Source organism: Accipiter gentilis, chromosome 8 (genome assembly GCF_929443795.1).
Source record: "Accipiter gentilis chromosome 8, bAccGen1.1, whole genome shotgun sequence".
Lineage (NCBI taxonomy): Eukaryota > Metazoa > Chordata > Aves > Accipitriformes > Accipitridae > Astur > Astur gentilis.
Genome location: NC_064887.1, coordinates 38,370,039 through 38,387,287, shown reverse-complemented (window position 1 = coordinate 38,387,287; position 17,249 = coordinate 38,370,039). Strand labels below are relative to the sequence as shown.

Here is a 17,249-nt window from a genome sequence, read left to right as displayed (position 1 = left end):
GCAGTTTTGCTGTTAACTGTGTAATTGGAATGCATCATTACCTCTGGATTATTTTTTCTAGCTTTTTAATCACATTTGGTGGTATGCAATTTCTGTAAACGTGCGTTCAAGAAAGCCTAGCAACAATGGCTAACTTAATGAAAAGTGCAAATGGTTTGCAGACAAATTGGCCAGATACTGAAAACGTTAACACCCTTCTAGCTTTGCCAGCTTCACTTAATTTCCTTTATCCTAAGGTTGGCTGTATAAACTATCTCAGAGGTGATAACTGAGTTCTAGCAAGGGTATGGGAATACACTTAAGGAACCCAAGCAACCTTTATATTAAGTGGGTTCAGAGCACAACTAGCAGAAGCAGGAGCTGGTGCAGCAGTTTCTGGGCTCTGCTTCTAAGTGTTCTGGGAACTTCTGGGTGTCCTGGTTTCAGCTGGGATAGAGTTAACTGTCTTCCTAGTAGCTGGTAACAGTGCTATGTTTTGAGTTCAGTATGCAAAGAATGTTGATAACACTGATGTTTTCAGTTGTTGCTCAGTATTGTTTAGACTATAGTCAAGGATTTTTCAGCTTCTCCTGCCCAGCCAGGGCACAAGAAGTTGGCACAGGACACAACCAGGGCACCTCACCCAAACTGGCCAACGGTGTATTCCATACCATGTGATGTCCCATCCAGTATAGGAACTGGGAAGTGGGGGGCAGGGAATCGCTGCTTGGGGACTAGCTGGGTGTTGGTCAGCGGTGGTGAGCAATAGCCCTGCGCATCATTTGTACATTCCAATCCTTTTATTACTACTGTTGTCATTTTATTAGTGTTATCGTTATCATTATTAGTTTCTTCTTTTCTGTTCTATTAAACCATTCTTATCTCAACCCAGGAGTTTTACTTCCTTTTTCCCAATTTTCTCCCCCATCCCACTGGATGAGGGGGAGTGAGTGATCGGCTGCGTGGTGCTTAGTTGCTAGCTGGGTTTAAACCATGACACTGGGATAGTCAAGGGACTTCTGGGAACCCTCTGAGGAACTAGAGTGCTTACTGCTGCCAGGAAATGAGAGCTGTAGGAGACCTTCACTTCTAGCAAGTTGCTTAGAGCTCTGTCAGGTGTGCTTAATCAAAGGGAGGGTGGAGCTTTTGTTCCAGTTGACCCCTGGTTAGGGAGAGTCAAACACCTTTTTATCTATTGCTTAGGACAGACCTATGTAATAGTCTAGCCTGGAGCATAGCTCCCAGGGTGCTGTGAACAGGCACAGCAGTGCAGATGGGGGCCATGGACTGGCCATGGACTACATTGCCATCAGCCTGTATGGTGGTGGCATGCTGCAGTTTCCAGCAGTCACTGTAGCAGCTATCCCTGTAACATCGGAGGCCTTGACTGAAGAAGAGGGTGGAACTCTGCAGGTTTTGGGCTGCAGGGAGTGCCTGGGGCCTCTCACTTAGGGTGGGTAGAGACATGTTCTTATTGCTGCAGGAAATGTGCACTGCTTGGAGGACCTGTGTCACCAAGTGAAGGAACTGTGGTTGAGTTGAAAACCAATCTCTGAGGTTGGTGATCACCAGCACAAAATCCAGCTGAAGGTGAGTCACTGGGAAAGTACCCAAAGTTTGATATCAGGGCCAAGTCTGTTTAAAATTTTCATTAATGACCTGCATGATGGGACAGGTTGCACCCTCAGCCTGTTTGCAGCTGATACCAAACTGGGAGGGTTGTGCTGCCAATCAGGACCTTGTCAGTGTTCTCTGAAAGCTTTAAGGCAGCGCTGGCATAACAGGATGACTTCCTACTGGTTTAGGGTTGTGAGTATCCTTTTACTCTATCTGGAGACACAGAGAGGGTTAAATATATTCATGCTTAGTATCCCTCCTTAAGATACATAGGCACATAAAAGTCAAAAAGGCCAACACAGTTGTACTAGCCATTGTATGAAGTACTGTGCTTTACAAAATGATGACATCTTCACTTTGTTTGCGTCATCAAGCCATAAAAATGAGCCATATAGCAAAATATTCAGTTGTACTCTAATATTTCTCAACGTGTTTTTAGTGGGAGTTATTGTTCCACGTCACCTTAGAATACTTTCATTCTCTTCCAATGGAGCAGCAGTATGTTTCTGCAGAATAGCAATTTAGTTCAGCTTAGCCTATGATTGTGTTGACTCTGAACACTTGCTGAAGTTTCATATTGTAACATTGGCAGCTAAAAAGGTGTCGTTATTTGAAAGCTGAAGTTTGTTCCTAAGGAGATGGGGGGAGGGGGTTTTTCAGCCCTCAGCGTCTTGAATAGTCAGGTTTCTGTTCCAACCACAGATGAACAAAGTCCATTCTAAATTTTAAAGAAATGAGATCTTGCAGTAAGTGGGCAAGGCATTTTCCTCCCAAAGACTTCCTCAAGAAATCAGCCTGTGGTGTTCATGCACAATTTTGGGCCTGGTATTTTCTGTGTTCACTTTACAAATCCCTTTCACTTCACAGCATCTAGGATGCTGGCAGTTCATCTGGAAAAAGAGCCCTGGAGCAACTTAAATTAAATCTCAATAAAAAAAACATTCTGGAAATGAGAGAAAGGAAAAAATACAAAGCGAACATATAGAAATTACAAGTACGTGGAAGGGCCTCATTAAGTGGAATTAATTACTAAAAATATTAAAACTTTTGTTTTCAGGATTTAAAGCTGTCACTCTTACTGCATATAGTCGAATTCTTAAAATATTGTGGAGATAGTGAGATCCCTGGAAGCTGTCTCTTTGAGCCGGGGTAAAGAACAGACTTACGTGAAGTGAGCATTGTAGCTTTTGACTTTTTTCTGAAGAAGTGTCTGCTTGAATTGCTTGTAGTCATCTTTGTTTCAAGGCAAATGCCATTTATTTTGCAAATGGAGGAGAGGCCACTTTGTAATTCATAATGTTTGCCTGAGTTGTCTGAAGGTCAGGCTTTCCGAACCAGTTAAATGCGATTTTTGCCCTTAAATTTCCATAAATGAGACTATTCATTGTTTGGCCATGAACAGAAGGAGGCTTGTGTCCTGGTTTATAAAGCCAAATGAAGCAGTGGGGACACATTGTGTATTTGAAAATCGTAGTCAGTAAAACTAGGTATTATTTGCTTTGGTTCCTTTCTAGTTCCTTTGTGTTGCAATTAAAAGTCTTTTCAGTAAGACATACTGGTTTTAAGTCTTAAGCAGAAGCAGGAACTGGCTCAGATAGCAATTTGTGTCTTAGTTGTAGAAACTGTAACAATACTGAATTCAGCTCCTGTGGAAGAAAGGGTACTGAGCTGTTGGATTGACACTGACCATAGAGGCATTTAAAGGACAAATACCATGGAAATGCTTAAATACAAACCTAAGCTTTTGGTTTTGTATTCTAGAGGGTATGCTTAAAGTTGAATAAGTGGAGCACGATGCAGTGATTCCTGGTGTAGTGTTGATCTGACTAATCCAGCCTTACAAGTACAGTGCTTCTGAGGTGTCTTACTAGGTTAGGCACAAGACCGTGCTATCTAGCCAGGCTGAGCTTTGCCCCCAACCTGACACAAATGTGATTATGTGGGATTTCTGCAGTGCTCTCTTGGTGTTTGCATGATTAATGATAGTTTTGGACAGCATTTATGACTGAAGTGGAGATGAAGCAGAACTGTAGAAAGTAATTCAGAATGATTAATTGTAGCTTCAAGAAGTTATTGAGGGGGAAAAAAACAAAAAAACAAACTTGCTTCTATTTTCCAAAATCTGTATAAAAGACTGTAGAATATTTCGGGAAGGGCAAAGTGAAAGTGATTTTTAAGATTTAACATGCTGCTTCAGTACCTGTACTAAGACTACTGAACTTGGTTCTGTCTCAAGCAGCATGTTTTCTAGTTTTCTGGGACTTGCTGCGGTCACCATGGTACAAGTGGGAAAGAATGTGTGTGTTTCAGAGAAGCAAAGCAACTTCTCAGTATCACTGATGAAGCTAGATGTAAGAACATTGCTGAAGAATGGAGGACCGGGTATTTGGGGACTGGATCAGGAGAGAAGTTTTGGTTCAGGCTGTGGCTTTTAGCTTCGGGTTCATGTGTTTTCAGAGTAGCTGAGGTGCACCATCTATATCTTTAGTGAAGGACTGGATTTAGGGGGTGTTTTCTGTATTTTAAAACATATACTGTGAGCTATGTGGTAGACTAGTAATAAACAGAATCACTTCTATGTTGTCATGATAGGGTTTGATCAGCATAGACTTGTAATGGAAAATCATGGCCTTCTACTGTTAGTTTTGAAGATCGTTGATTAAACACTTCAGATGTTTGTTCACATCCAAAAATGTGTTTTGATAAAAATCCTTCAAGAAACTGTTTTCTTTTCTTTTTTTTGTAAGGATGCCTTGTAGTATGAAAACAAACTGCCAAGGACTTAATAAATAACCACTGTTTGTCTCCAAAGTCGAGCCAAGTAGTGCATGTAGAACATGTCAGGTTCTGAACTTGGCATTTAGAATATTAAAGTGAAAAAGTGTTTAAAAGTTATTATGTGGAGCAGATTTAACATTGGGCTGAAGGACGTAAGGAGGAGCTAGAAACCAGCATCATCTCCTGAGACCAGTGGACAAAAAAAGGAGAGAAGGAAACTAGTGGAAACTGACAGAAATGAGTTTTCACTCTATTAAAAATAGACTAAGAGTGGGTGCTTCCAAAAATGTGTGGTGGAATAACTAGTCCACTGAAAATTGGCAGAGTCTGTGTTCCTAGCCATGTAGCAGTTTTGGTAATTCCAGGCTTTGGTTTAAGGACTACACTAGAAATAAACTCAAAACTTGGAAATAGTTCCATGAATGGGAGAAAATACTGTGAGGAAGAAGAAAAGTGGGATTCTTTACCTTTGCTAAACCTTTCATTAATGTTTAGTTCTGTTAATCCCTGCTTAGATGAAGCATGCATATATGCTGTCTTAATACAAACAGACCTTGTTCTGTGGAACTGGAAGAACCTCAGAGTAATGTAGGGTTGAGTTCCTTGTTCTGTCATTTGGGATCATAGGATGGTGCAGTTTTAAGGAGCGCTAGTCCAGCCTCCTGCTCAGAGCAGTCAGCTGTGAGGTCAGACCAGCTTATTCAGGACTTTATCCCGTCTGGTCTTGTAAACTTCCACACGCTCCAGTCCCCTAAGGATCTTAGTGGCCCTTCACTGAACTCCGTCCAGTTTATCAATGTCTTTCCTGTGTTGGGAGACATTAAAAATTGGATGCAATATTTTAGTCCAGTGAGTGTTGAGTAAAGGGGGATGATCTCTTCCTTCTGTCTTCTGGGTGTACTTACGTTAGTACAATGCAGGATGTTCTTAACCTTCTCTGTCACAGTGCATTGCTGGCTCATGCTCGCCTTGCTCTATACCATGACTCCCAGGTCCTTTTCCATAGAGCTGCTCTCCAGCCAGTAAGTGCCCAGTCTGTGTTGTTGCCAGGGTTTCTTCCTTCCTGTGATCAGGACTTTGCATTTGTCCTTGCTGCATTTCATAAGGTACCTGTTGGCCCATTCCTCCAGTGTGTTTAGGCCCCTCTGGGTGGCAGCCCTGCCTTCCAGTATATTGACAGATTCCTCCCAACCTGGTGTCACCTTCATCTTGGTGAGAGCATGCTCCCATCACCTCTTCCAGGTCATGGATAAAAAGTTAAAACAGCAGATCCTGGGATAGATCCCTGCAAAACTCCACTTGTTGCAGGCATACATGTAGAATCGTGGTGGTGGGTTTTGGGGGTTTTTTGGGTCTCTTTTTGAAGGTGGATGTGGCATTTACCTTTCTGCAGTTGGGGACCTTTTCCAATTTCCATGACCATTCAAAGATGATAGAGAGCAGTTTTGGCAAGGATATGAGCCTGGGGTCTCGGCACCCTTAGAAAGAGCCCGTCTTGTCCCGTGGACTTGTATGGGTCAAGTTCTCTCAACCAATCAGTCCCTGACCTGATCTTCATCCGCTGGTCATCCTCCTTGAACTCTTTCCTAAGTGCAGAGGCCTGTTAAACTTTGTTGGTGAAGAGTGAGGCAAAGAAGGCATCATGTACCACTCTGACCAAATCACACACCCTATTCAGTAGCTGTCCCACATTTTCCGTTTTCAGCCTTGTACTGCTGGGACAGCAGTAGAAGCTTTTCTTGCTACCCTTGATATTTTTTTGTTTGTTTGCATTCCTTTCAAGTCTCAAATGCAGTTGAGCTCTGGCTTTCCTGAGACTGAGTGGATGGTGTTTCTAAATTCCTCCTTTTGTAGGCTGTCGCTTCTTCCATCTCTAGTATGCTGCCTGTTTGCACTGGATCTCTGCCAAGAGTTCCCTGCTTAGCCAGGCTGCTCTGCTGACACATCTGCTTGTTTTCCTGGCTGTTAGGATGTTAGGAGACAAAAGATGCTGTATGCATAGTGTTGACTCGTCGCAGGGGGTTAGAATATAGCCTCTTGATCACTTGCTCTGCCACTCCTACCTTGCTGCACTTCAGCATTTGCATAACCTTTTTTTTTTTTTTTTGGAAGTTTGATGCAAGGATGCTTGCATTTTTCTCAGAGTTGATATGGTTATGTATCCCCAGCTATACAATAGTGTAACTGTACTAAAGAAAGCCCACGCAAAGCACATCTGAGCACTTTTAATCTGTTCTCATCCTCTGAAACTACAGAGTCATTGCTTTGAATTCTGCTTTTTCAGCACATTGATGTTTGGTATTTGGACATGGTACTTCTTGATGCATTCATACATATTTAAGCTATCTGGTTATCACTCGCAGCACATTTTGTAAAGCCAGACAAACCAAAAAACCAAACTCTCCTCTCTTTCCAAGACACCACATCTTCCTCAGAGTGATGTTTGGGGAGATCTGTTCCATCCCTCTGCGTTACTTACTTGGGCTTTTTTAATTTAATCTCAAAACACTGTTTCCCAGTTCAGAGGGGAAAAAGAATTCTAAACTAAAATGCCTTCATACTGAGGTGCTCTGGTATAACAGGAGCCAGGTTTAAATTTAGGTTTTCTTGAGAAGGATAGGACAGGGAGAATCTGCTTTCAGAGAGGGCAACTAGTCTGTAGTGAAGTGGAAAGTAAGTACTAATTCTGGTCTCATATTAGACTCCTCAGTGAAACTGGAGTTGTCAGCCAGTAGCTGGAGGGGAATAAGAAACGAACTAGTAACTGAAGCAGTGCATCTCGGAGAGCTTGGAAAGGAAGCAAGGACATGGACAGAAAACCAAGTGATGTACAGAAAGAAAATTAGTGCCCTCTTTCATGAAAGAGCTTTTTATCATGGAAACAAAACTAGATTCTTTCTGTTGAAGGAGTATAGTAGTTTGCTTAAAACTAGGTTTTATGGTCACTTTGTTAATTATTCATCCAGATAAGGACCTACTTGTTTCTTTTTTTTTTTAATCTTTGTCTCTTGAGTACATTTGCATTTATGTACATGCAAACTTTTAAAAAGTTTTTTTTAAAGGTTAGTTTAATTACTATCCACTGAAATAGTTTGAAAACTGTTACAGTACTGCCTTCTTTTGCACAATAGGTTTCTAGCAGGCTTTTAATAACATGATAAAGCAAATAACTTGTCTCCTTGCCTGGGATAAACACTTGACATAAATCATAATGCTGTGTAATTGCCAATTCCTTATGCTTTCTAGCATGCCCTAAGAGGAAGGTAGTTATTACTGTTTAGGAGGAGGGAATATGGAGTAAAATGTGAAGCAGAGAGCATTTGTGAAGAATGATCAGTCAGGGGAGCAGTGGAACATGCATCTTGCAGCAATGGGACTGTTGTGTGTTAGATATCGTGGCCTGTTGGGAGATGGGAACTAGTAACTGAACAGCAGGAGAAGGCTGAGAGTGATGGTATTAAGTATTTAGAGCAAGATAAGTTAATATGTTGTCAGTTTTGTGTGGGTTAGCTTTTTTTTTTTAGCACTTAAGCACTGTAAAGTCATGCTACACTGATGTAATTTAAAGTCGATAAATACAGACTGAAGTGGGAAGGTCTGTATTCTATTTTTTTCGTTGAGAAAGATAGGTAATTGATATTTTATGATCTAGTGGCAGGTAAAAGTTAACAGGACTCTAATTTCTGGGGTTTAGTACAACTTTACTGTCAAATGCCTACAGCAAATACAAGAAAATCTGGTAACTGTTGTAATCCTGTGACTTTTCAGGCCCTTCTTTTTTTAATCTGTGTATGTTTCTGTAAAACCCATTATGTTCCTGTTTTCTCTTTTCCCAGGGTGTTCAAACTCTTTGATAAGGAATAGTCATTGAGCAACCTGTATAAAATTAGAAGTGGAAAAGGTGCAGAATTTTGCTCAGATGAAAACAGTAAAGAAGGCCAAGGGGATATGGTTACTGCTTGTGTGTACTTTGGGGAACACGTTGAAGGGTAAGCGTGTGTAAGCTCAAGGACAGTATTTGCGCAAGAACAAGGGGATACAAAGCATGAAGTCCTGCATTTAGAAAAGCAGAGTATTGGAGCGGGTTTGTAGAACATGCTTTCAATCAGAGTGCCTAGGACAAAAACCTAACTGCTTTTAATGTGAAGCTTGCTTACCTTTTAGGGAAAGGGAATATGTACAGTTTGTGATTACAGGGACTGGACCTAGATCATGTAGGCCCTTTTGGTGTCCCTGAGTCCTGTTAGTTTTCGTTTTGTCCTGTATATAAGTAGCTTAATCTTCCTTGTCACTGATCTTGAACAGTGCATAAACATATAACCTGTCTGATGCTTTGCAAGAAAGCTGCTGGATAAGTAATGGTTCCATACCTACTGTGTTCTCTGGAGCTTGTTGCAAGAAAATAGGGAGGGATACTCACTCACACTGGTCATAGGCTGAGCCCCTGATTTCCATGACTCAGAGTACTGAAGATAGTTTAATAAATTTATACAGTGTGGAATCCTGCTCTTCTTCTCCTGACAGGAGAATATAGTCACCCCCTCCCCAGTGCAGCGTCCATCCAGGGAGAGACAGCCATGACTGCTAGGGCTCAGTGGTTCAAACTTGGAGGGATTAGTCTTGTTGGAGTCTCTTTCCCTGGTTTTTAGGGGCCTATTTCTGTAAACTTTATTACAACCTGGTCAGTAGTTTGCTGGAATATTCATGTTTATGTGGCTTTCATGACAGACTGAAAATACTGTAAAACAGCTGGTACTCTGAGCCTTCAGAGCAGATGCTGGCATGCTGTACCTGTGAGGGGTGTCAGATACTTCCTTAAGATGGAAAAAGTCATTGCCTACTGTCTGTGTGGTATTTCTTCCCTCTTAAACTTATCTTTGTTTTCTTGGTCAGATTCTGGAAAAATAAGCCAGGGTCCAGGTGCTAAACATCTTTCTAACTGTTAAATTACTCATTTTCTTAATCGGGGGAAAAGAATCTCTGTAGGTAAGTGATTGTGGACTAACCAGATTTGATCTAAATGATTGACCATCTCTGACTAATAAAACAGAAAATGAATGTTATAAAGAAATCAACAAAAACCATGCTGTAGGTACATGTAAGATAAGTCTGCAAAATCCTGATCAATGTTATCTGTAGATCTTTAAAGGATAAAGGTGCAGAAGCTGGGGTTTAAGATCTTGCTTTTATTGCATTTATTTGTTTCCTATGTAGAGTTAAATTCTACGTGGCTATCAAAGAATAATTTGCTGTTACAATTGTGCAGAAGTGTCTGGTGTCCTGAGATTTTGATCTGTGCTAGTGGAGATGTGTTAACATTAGGCCTGTAAGAGAACAGGATATTGTTCCTGTATGAGGGTTGAACACAAAGGGGATCTGGCTTCTTTAAGACCTTTAGCAGACAGTAAAAATGAACTGGGACTGTTTATACAAGGAGTGTATTAGGAAACAGGCAATGACATTATTTGGGTTTAGATGAGTTACTGGTCTATTACATTTCACAACAAAGCAGACAAATGCAGAGGATGTGCCAGGGAGTTGTGCTGTTGCAGTTTTTCTGCAGTCAATCTGTCATGTATGCTGTTAGTAAAAACACTTTGAGGGTTATTTGGAGCTTCCTTCCATCCCTTGTGGCTCTTAAACTCATAGGTCTCAATGCCTTTAGTACACTGGTGATTCTTTTTTCAGTAGATGGAGTTAATCTACAGTGTCTGTTACGGCCCTTTTCTTCAGTTTCTCTGACATTTTGTGCTAGGATAATCATAATTTGACTTTTTTTTTTTTGAAGGGGGTGTATATTTGGCGATCTGAAATGACTGGAAAGCATAAGAAAACTTATTTTCCAGCTCAGACTATTGCAGAGCCACACTGGGTGACTTTTAAAACAGGCCTATATTTCAGAAGATAATCCTGTGCTATAATGATTAGCCGTGTCTTCTAATGCTCTCAAGCCTAACAACAGAGCTTAGTAATAACTTAAAAATAGTACATTGTTAAAGTCAAATAGCACATTCTCCTATGCGTGCTTACAGTTTTCTTTAGAAAATCCCACATATCTGGCTGAGACAAGAGAAGTTGTCTGAAAAGGTGTTATTTTTTATTGAATGGGAGTTGCTTTACTGCACTGAGACAGTCGAAGTATTTTAGTCATTTTTAGGTCTACAGTGATATGAGCCTTTAATTGTTTGGAAATTGCAACCTGAAATGATCTTAGTATGTACTGTTATAATTGATAGTGGAGGTTGGAGATAGAAGTAGAACAAATAAGTATCCAAATATCCTTTGCCTTAAATTTTGAAGAGTTGTATTATTATCAAATTCTTCTTGTAAGAGTTAAGAGTGAACTTACATAAAGTAATAGTACATGAATTGTCTGCATTAAAGATAATTTTTCACTCTTCAGTTTCATCCTGTGTTTGGGAGACTTACTGTTCATTAGCTATATGAATGAAGGATTAAAAACTTTTTTCCCTCTTGCCTCCAGGAGTGAAGGTTGGAATAGCTACACAGAAATGAGTAGCCTGATGATTTCTTACCTAGCAGTTCATTCGTTGACACTTTCTCACTTTCTGCTCTTTACCTACAAGAGTTTGTACTAATGAACTTTGTTAAATTCTTGCCTTTGTTCCACCCCCATTAAGTTTACAAGACTGTTCAGAGCCGGTATTTTAGTCTTGAATTTCTTACTGTTCGTGAATCATCTGTAGCTGTCTGATGCACGCTGTCCTTGAAGATTGAAAGATCTCCAAAGTGGCAAATGAAAGAGCTTTGAGTTACTACTTATGATGTATGCCAGCCTTGAGAAACTTCTTTGGCTTATTTAAATATTTGCTGTGTGGATTATGTTTATGTTGAGTTCACTTTTTCTCATTTGTATTTCCTTTAATTTTGATGGTGATAACTTTCTTTTGTTAGGATTAATTTAAAAAATGTTCTTCCATGTAGGACACAGCTTAGGCTATGGCTTTGTGAACTATGTTACTGCAAAAGATGCTGAAAGAGCAATAAACACACTGAATGGCCTCAGACTTCAGTCAAAAACTATCAAGGTAGGATGTCTAGATTTTTTCAGTCTTCTATGAAAATGGCATTCTAATGAACTTCATTCTGATGGTAAGGCTCGTGTGCTCTCCACCTGCAAGAAAGGTAGAATCTGGGAGAAGAGTAGTGAAGTGAGCTGTTAAGCCTCTTGGTTTTTGTAACAGCTTTGTATTAAAAGATTCCCTTCTTTTCATTCCCACCACTTTTACAGCAGTAGGTGGGATCATTCCAAATTGTTGCCAGGCTTTTGAACTCGCATACATCTCGGGTAATTTAAAATAGAGATCATCAAGTGTGTTAATGCATATGCACTCCTCCAAAATAACAGCTAGTACTATACGTGTAGGAAATAACACCTGCTTAGGTGTTATTTGTACCTTTCTCTAGTAGCAGAGATTAAGATAGAAAACTGCACTCCAGCTGGTAAAATCTCTTTATGAGGCTTTAAAGAAATATACTGACAGCACAAGTTCTTGGAGTGATCTGTGGTTACTGACAGGTCCAGTATCCGAGTCAGAACTTCAGACAAGGATTCTTCAATGTAGCAAATAAGTTTGTTGGAAGCATCAGTATTAGTCTACTGCTCTCTCTTTATAGCAATGCCACTATATTCTTTGTTGGATAAGCCCAAACTGAATGGAGTTACATAGGAACATGACTTTTCTCTTTTTGTTCTGGCAATTTTCCCCTACCTTATCCCTGTTTGCTTTTTTGAAGGCCTATTAAAAAATGCCTGCATTGTTTAATGGGGAATAAATGAAAGTGACTCATGATAAAATAAATCACTCTTTACTATTTACACCCTGAACATACTTTTTTTTTCTTTTTAAAGGTTTCCTATGCTCGTCCAAGTTCTGAAGTTATCAAGGATGCTAATTTATATATTAGTGGACTACCAAGGTCAATGACACAAAAAGATGTAGAAGATATGTTTTCACGTTTTGGACGCATCATCAACTCACGTGTGCTTGTGGATCAAACTACAGGTACGTTCTGTTGTATTAGCTTCATAAAACTGCAGTGTATGGCATGTTTAATGTTTTTCCGAGACAGGCGGTTCCTAAACTGAGTTAGACTTTCACAAACTAACCATGATGTCTGATGTCAACCACTGATATAATTTTAATGGGCTATCCTTTTCCAATGATTTTTTTTTTTTTAAAACACAGAATGGCTTATACTGCCTCCTTTGCTAGCTTACAGTCTAAACATCGTATCATAATTTATGCTGTTATTGTCAGTTTTACCAGGCTGAGCTGCTGATTTGCCAAAGCTACTCTCTTGCTGTGACACTTATTACTGTAGCACACTGTGCTTCTGGCAATGTTTGTAATCCGGAGTGCTAATGTTACCTTTACTTTACACATATGCATCTATTATCCACAGGTAAATTCCAGGCCATCATTATATATTAAAAAGCAAAACGATAATGTGTTTTGTCTTTTATACCAACTTGGAACTCTCTCACAATTTTCTCATATTTTAAAACATTTGAGGTGGTTTACAGTCCTCTGTGGTTACTGCTAACCAAAAGAATGAGCTTAATACACTTAGTACTACCCTCTTAAATTTTCTGAATGTATTTTGTTTATTTAAAAAAAAAAAGAGAGAGGGAAAGAAAAGGGAGAAGTTGCTTAGTTAAGCACTCAGTTCAGGAGAGACCAAAGTTAAGGATTTCCTTTATCATGTTAATTCTGACTTTGTGTTACAATGTGTTTTCACAGAGTTTTAATTTCTTATCTAATTCTTTCAGACTGTATAAGAGTATGGCTTATGCTGTAACCTTAGGTGTTCTATGTGTTTGTTTTTTTTTTTTTCCCAATAGCCGATATGTCATGTATTAATTTTAAGAGAACCATTACAAATACACTTTTTCATTGATTATGCATGTGCTATATTACAAGAGAAGGTGATCTAATTCTAGCAATTCCAACTTAACATTTGTATCAGGTAGTATGTACATTTATACACAGTAGTTAAGCAGCAACTTTCATGCTCTGTGAGGAATCCCCTCTAATTTAGACGGATTAATCTGACTAAATGCTAGAGTCTACCATGTAAAGTATCCATCAGAGCTAGCTCCTTGCATAGGCATCTCCTTTTAAGTGTTTCGATTTGGTCAGACCACACTGTAAATGCGATTGTGTAAGAGAACTTGGCAGTGACTAGATGAGATCTGGATACTGACATTGTAGACACTCCAGTGTTGAGCAAGGAGAATCCTATCCTTCCTTTCCTAGAGAGGATTCATTTTGTCCAACTTTGATATCTGTATGGTTCTGTCTCTAGAGCTAGTTATCTAGGTGACAGCTGTAGGTAGAATCAAGAAAAAGACTTCTAGAGCACATAAAACCTATTAATACAAGTGTCCAAAATAGTAATTCTTCTCTGGCTGCCAGTGGAGTCTGGATAACTAGCATCTGTCTTTGACAGAGCTATAAAATGAGGTGACAGAAGTCATACAATTAAAGTCTCTCCATGAACAATATAGTTTTCATTGAGTGTGCTGAGGCATGATGCTGTCTAATTCAGTGTCAGCTCAGAATATACTGCTTGCTTTCAAATAACCTTACTAATATATTGCTTGAAGAATGTATTCTGTTTACATTATAAAGTTGAATGCATGCATAGCCTAGGTTTCCTTTCACCCCAAGAATGTAGCTGTGCCTTGGCTTTAAAACCTGTGTTTTATATCTTGATCTAGTTGCAGTTAGGACAAATTTTAATTTGTACTTTTAGGCATACCTTCTTGGCAGAGGTTGCTCTCTGAGAACAACTTTTGAGCTTTGGAGAATTAAATCTGTTTAAAAATATGCTTTCTACGGTGTTTATATTTTTAAATGAATGCTATGATAGAGCAAGTGAGAAGTACTAAGATGAACAGCATGGAAGTGGAGAAGTAACAGCATGTTGGGCTCTGGGATAGTCCTTGCTGACTTCTGGGCAATGCTGCTGTTCTGTGCCTTTCCAGGGTGGGACGTATGCTTTCTCCTGGGACAGAAAGGCTAATCTCAATGGTAGTGGAGCATATAGTGCTGTCGGCTGTAATTTGATGAGTTGATCTGGTCCAGCCTCCTGTTTTGGAAGTAATCAGCAAGAAATCAAAAAAAATGGAATAACATCTTCACAGAATGACTCCTGTCCAGATCACTCTAGGAACACCAGCTGCACAGTTGGTGCTAGCCATCTCCTGCTGTTGTTCTGCAGTTCTTTTCTTCAAAAAGTGCAGTGACTTAGGAAATAAGCTTTCTCTGTGTGACTTTGCATACTTAACATGCAGTAAACAAGATGAGTTGTTATTTATGGAAGTTCTCCCAGTGCCCCAGATGAAAATATACCTTTCGTAGATACCATTCTATAGGTAGTTGTAGGGGTTGGATTCCCTTATACCATTCTATAGGTAGTTGTAGGGGTTGGATTCCCTTTTGCTTGCTTGCTACATGCCCAGGGTTTTGTCATGCTGCGTTTCCTTCTGTGAAACACAGGAAATAATGTTCAATTGTTATAAACAACTTGGTGATTTATGATAAGCTTAACTTCTGAAACTGCCTTTGGAGATTGCCCTGGGTAGGTGTAGAGACAACATGAAAGTATTTGATATGGCCCTTTCTGAAACAAAGCTGGTAAAGTCCTAGAATTAGTCTAACCAAATTAGTCTAGCTATAACATCTGCTTTGGAATGAAATTTGAACAAGATGTACTTTTTTAGCTTCAATATGATAAACAGTATTTCCAGACTCTGGTCAAGTCACAGATGAGAAGTGGGGGGAGGAGGTGGCGGGGAAGAGATCTCATAAGGCATAACTTTTACCTTGGTCAGAAGGATAACAGCATCCAGCAGCTGGGATCTGGAACTAGAAAAAAAAGTAGGCAAATGTTTAACAGCAGTGTAATTGTTTCAGTACAGTTACCAAGAGGTTACTCTTAATCAGTTTTTAATGAATTAAAAATAAGGTATGTGACAGCTAGAAATCATGGACGTGAAATAGATGAAATTGTGATCTCTTAATTACAAAGGTTAGAACTTTGTGCCCTTATCTACGAACCAGAGTGTGTTTTCAGTGTGGAAAACTGAAAACATTTGCAAAAATCAGTGTCAATTTTGTGTTTGCAGATGCTTTTTAGTGATAAAGTAATTAAAGCCAAGGGGTTTTGTTTGTTTTTAACCAACTGGAATTAATTCTTTTTTCTTTTTCTTTTTTTTTTTTTGGTGGAATTTATTTAAAATGTTGGGAGGTTTTTTTTGTTAATGGAAATGTCAGCTGGTGATGGATTTCATGATATTCTACCACACTGGATTTTTTTTTAAAGTGTTTTAGTCACCGTGGTTGTTATAGCTGAAATGAATGTGTTAATTTGTCTTTTGTTTCTTAATTTTGTACTTTTATCCTCTAGCTGCTGAAGAAACATTAGTAAATGTAGAGAACTTGAAAGCTGTGACCATAGAAATATTTAACTTTTTTGTTTTTTGCTTTCAAAGTTATTTTGAGTTTATCCTGAACTTCAATTTTTTTTTTTTATTTTTTTGTTTTTATTGGTTTGGTTAAAAGGTTTGTCCAGAGGGGTCGCATTTATCCGGTTTGACAAAAGGTCAGAAGCAGAAGAGGCAATTACAAATTTCAATGGTCACAAACCCCCAGGTTCCTCCGAACCCATTACAGTGAAGTTTGCAGCCAATCCTAACCAGAACAAAAATGTGGCACTGTTATCGCAGCTGTGTCATTCACCAGCTAGACGGTTTGGAGGGCCAGTGCATCACCAGGCGCAAAGATTCAGGTAGGTTAGGAAGAATAATGCATTTAAGGCTGTCCTACTATTCCCGTGTCCGTCTGGGAAACTGTACTCTTGCAGGTGTGCAGTAATACCTTCATTGCAGCATGTGTGAATGAATACTTAGTGCACTATATGTCCTCCACTGTTATGTAAATAAATTGTTGAATTAAAATGTGATTAAAGTAAAATCTTGTAAAATTTATATATAAGTTAATTATGTAAAGGTACATACACTACGGTGTCTATTTCTACAATTGAGTGTGTAGTGAGATGATAGAAAGTAGCAGATTCCAGATGGGTATTGGTAGATGGCTGTCTCAACAGATCCCCATTCTGTAGTCCATATATGTGAATGCAGATATCATTTGGCAACTTAATTAAAGCTCTGAACCATTGGTTCCAGCAGGGAGGTGTCACAGTAAAATAAGAAAACCTTATTTCTGATTAAGAGATTCTGTGGGCTTTCTGACTACATCCTGAGCTGTGCAGTGTTCTATCTTTTCTTGAGTCCTCACCAGTTCAGCAAGATTATTGAGTAATTGCGACATATTGTCTGCTTCCAGAACTGTGGAAGATATTATGTATTTTGCCTTTGAGAATTGGCTTGCTTTCTTTGAGTATTAATTGAATTTGAATTGCCTTAGTTGCTTAAAGGAGGGTGTTGATAGTTGGGCTGTACTCTGGCAAATGCATTATATTTACTTGTCTTGCAGATAAGTGGGTTTGTTGTGAAATGTGTTCACGAGAGTTTAAGTAGTGTTTCCCTGTTGAGAATTTACTTCTCTTTTTCTCCTCTGAGGTATACAATTAGCCGGTAAAATTGGACTAAAACCTCATAGCTTTTTGCACTGCTACTGTTCCAGTATTGCTGTGACCTTTCCATGATGCTTTAGTTTAGCATTTTAAGAACAGCTAGGTGTAATGTGTCTCCAGTGAGAACTAGTACTTTATAGTCATCTGCTGTTTTACACTAAGGGTGATTGAACAGGTTGCCTGCCCAAAGAGACTGTGGAGTGTCCATCCTTGGAGATGCTCAAAACCTGGCTGAAAGGGGCCTGAGC

The 17,249-nt window shown here is 39.3% G+C and overlaps 1 protein-coding gene across 2 annotated transcripts in view; it reads left to right on the top strand.

Moving 5' to 3' along the window:
- ELAVL1 (ELAV like RNA binding protein 1) overlaps positions 1-17,249 on the top strand; it is a 50,686-nt gene that overhangs the window by 17,661 nt on the left and 15,776 nt on the right. For both annotated transcript variants that reach the window (XM_049807080.1, XM_049807079.1), the window contains exons 3-5: positions 11,320-11,423; positions 12,248-12,401; positions 15,966-16,191. In XM_049807080.1, the coding sequence (XP_049663037.1) occupies positions 11,320-11,423; positions 12,248-12,401; positions 15,966-16,191 (484 nt within the window). The remainder of the gene's footprint in view (positions 1-11,319; positions 11,424-12,247; positions 12,402-15,965; positions 16,192-17,249) is intronic.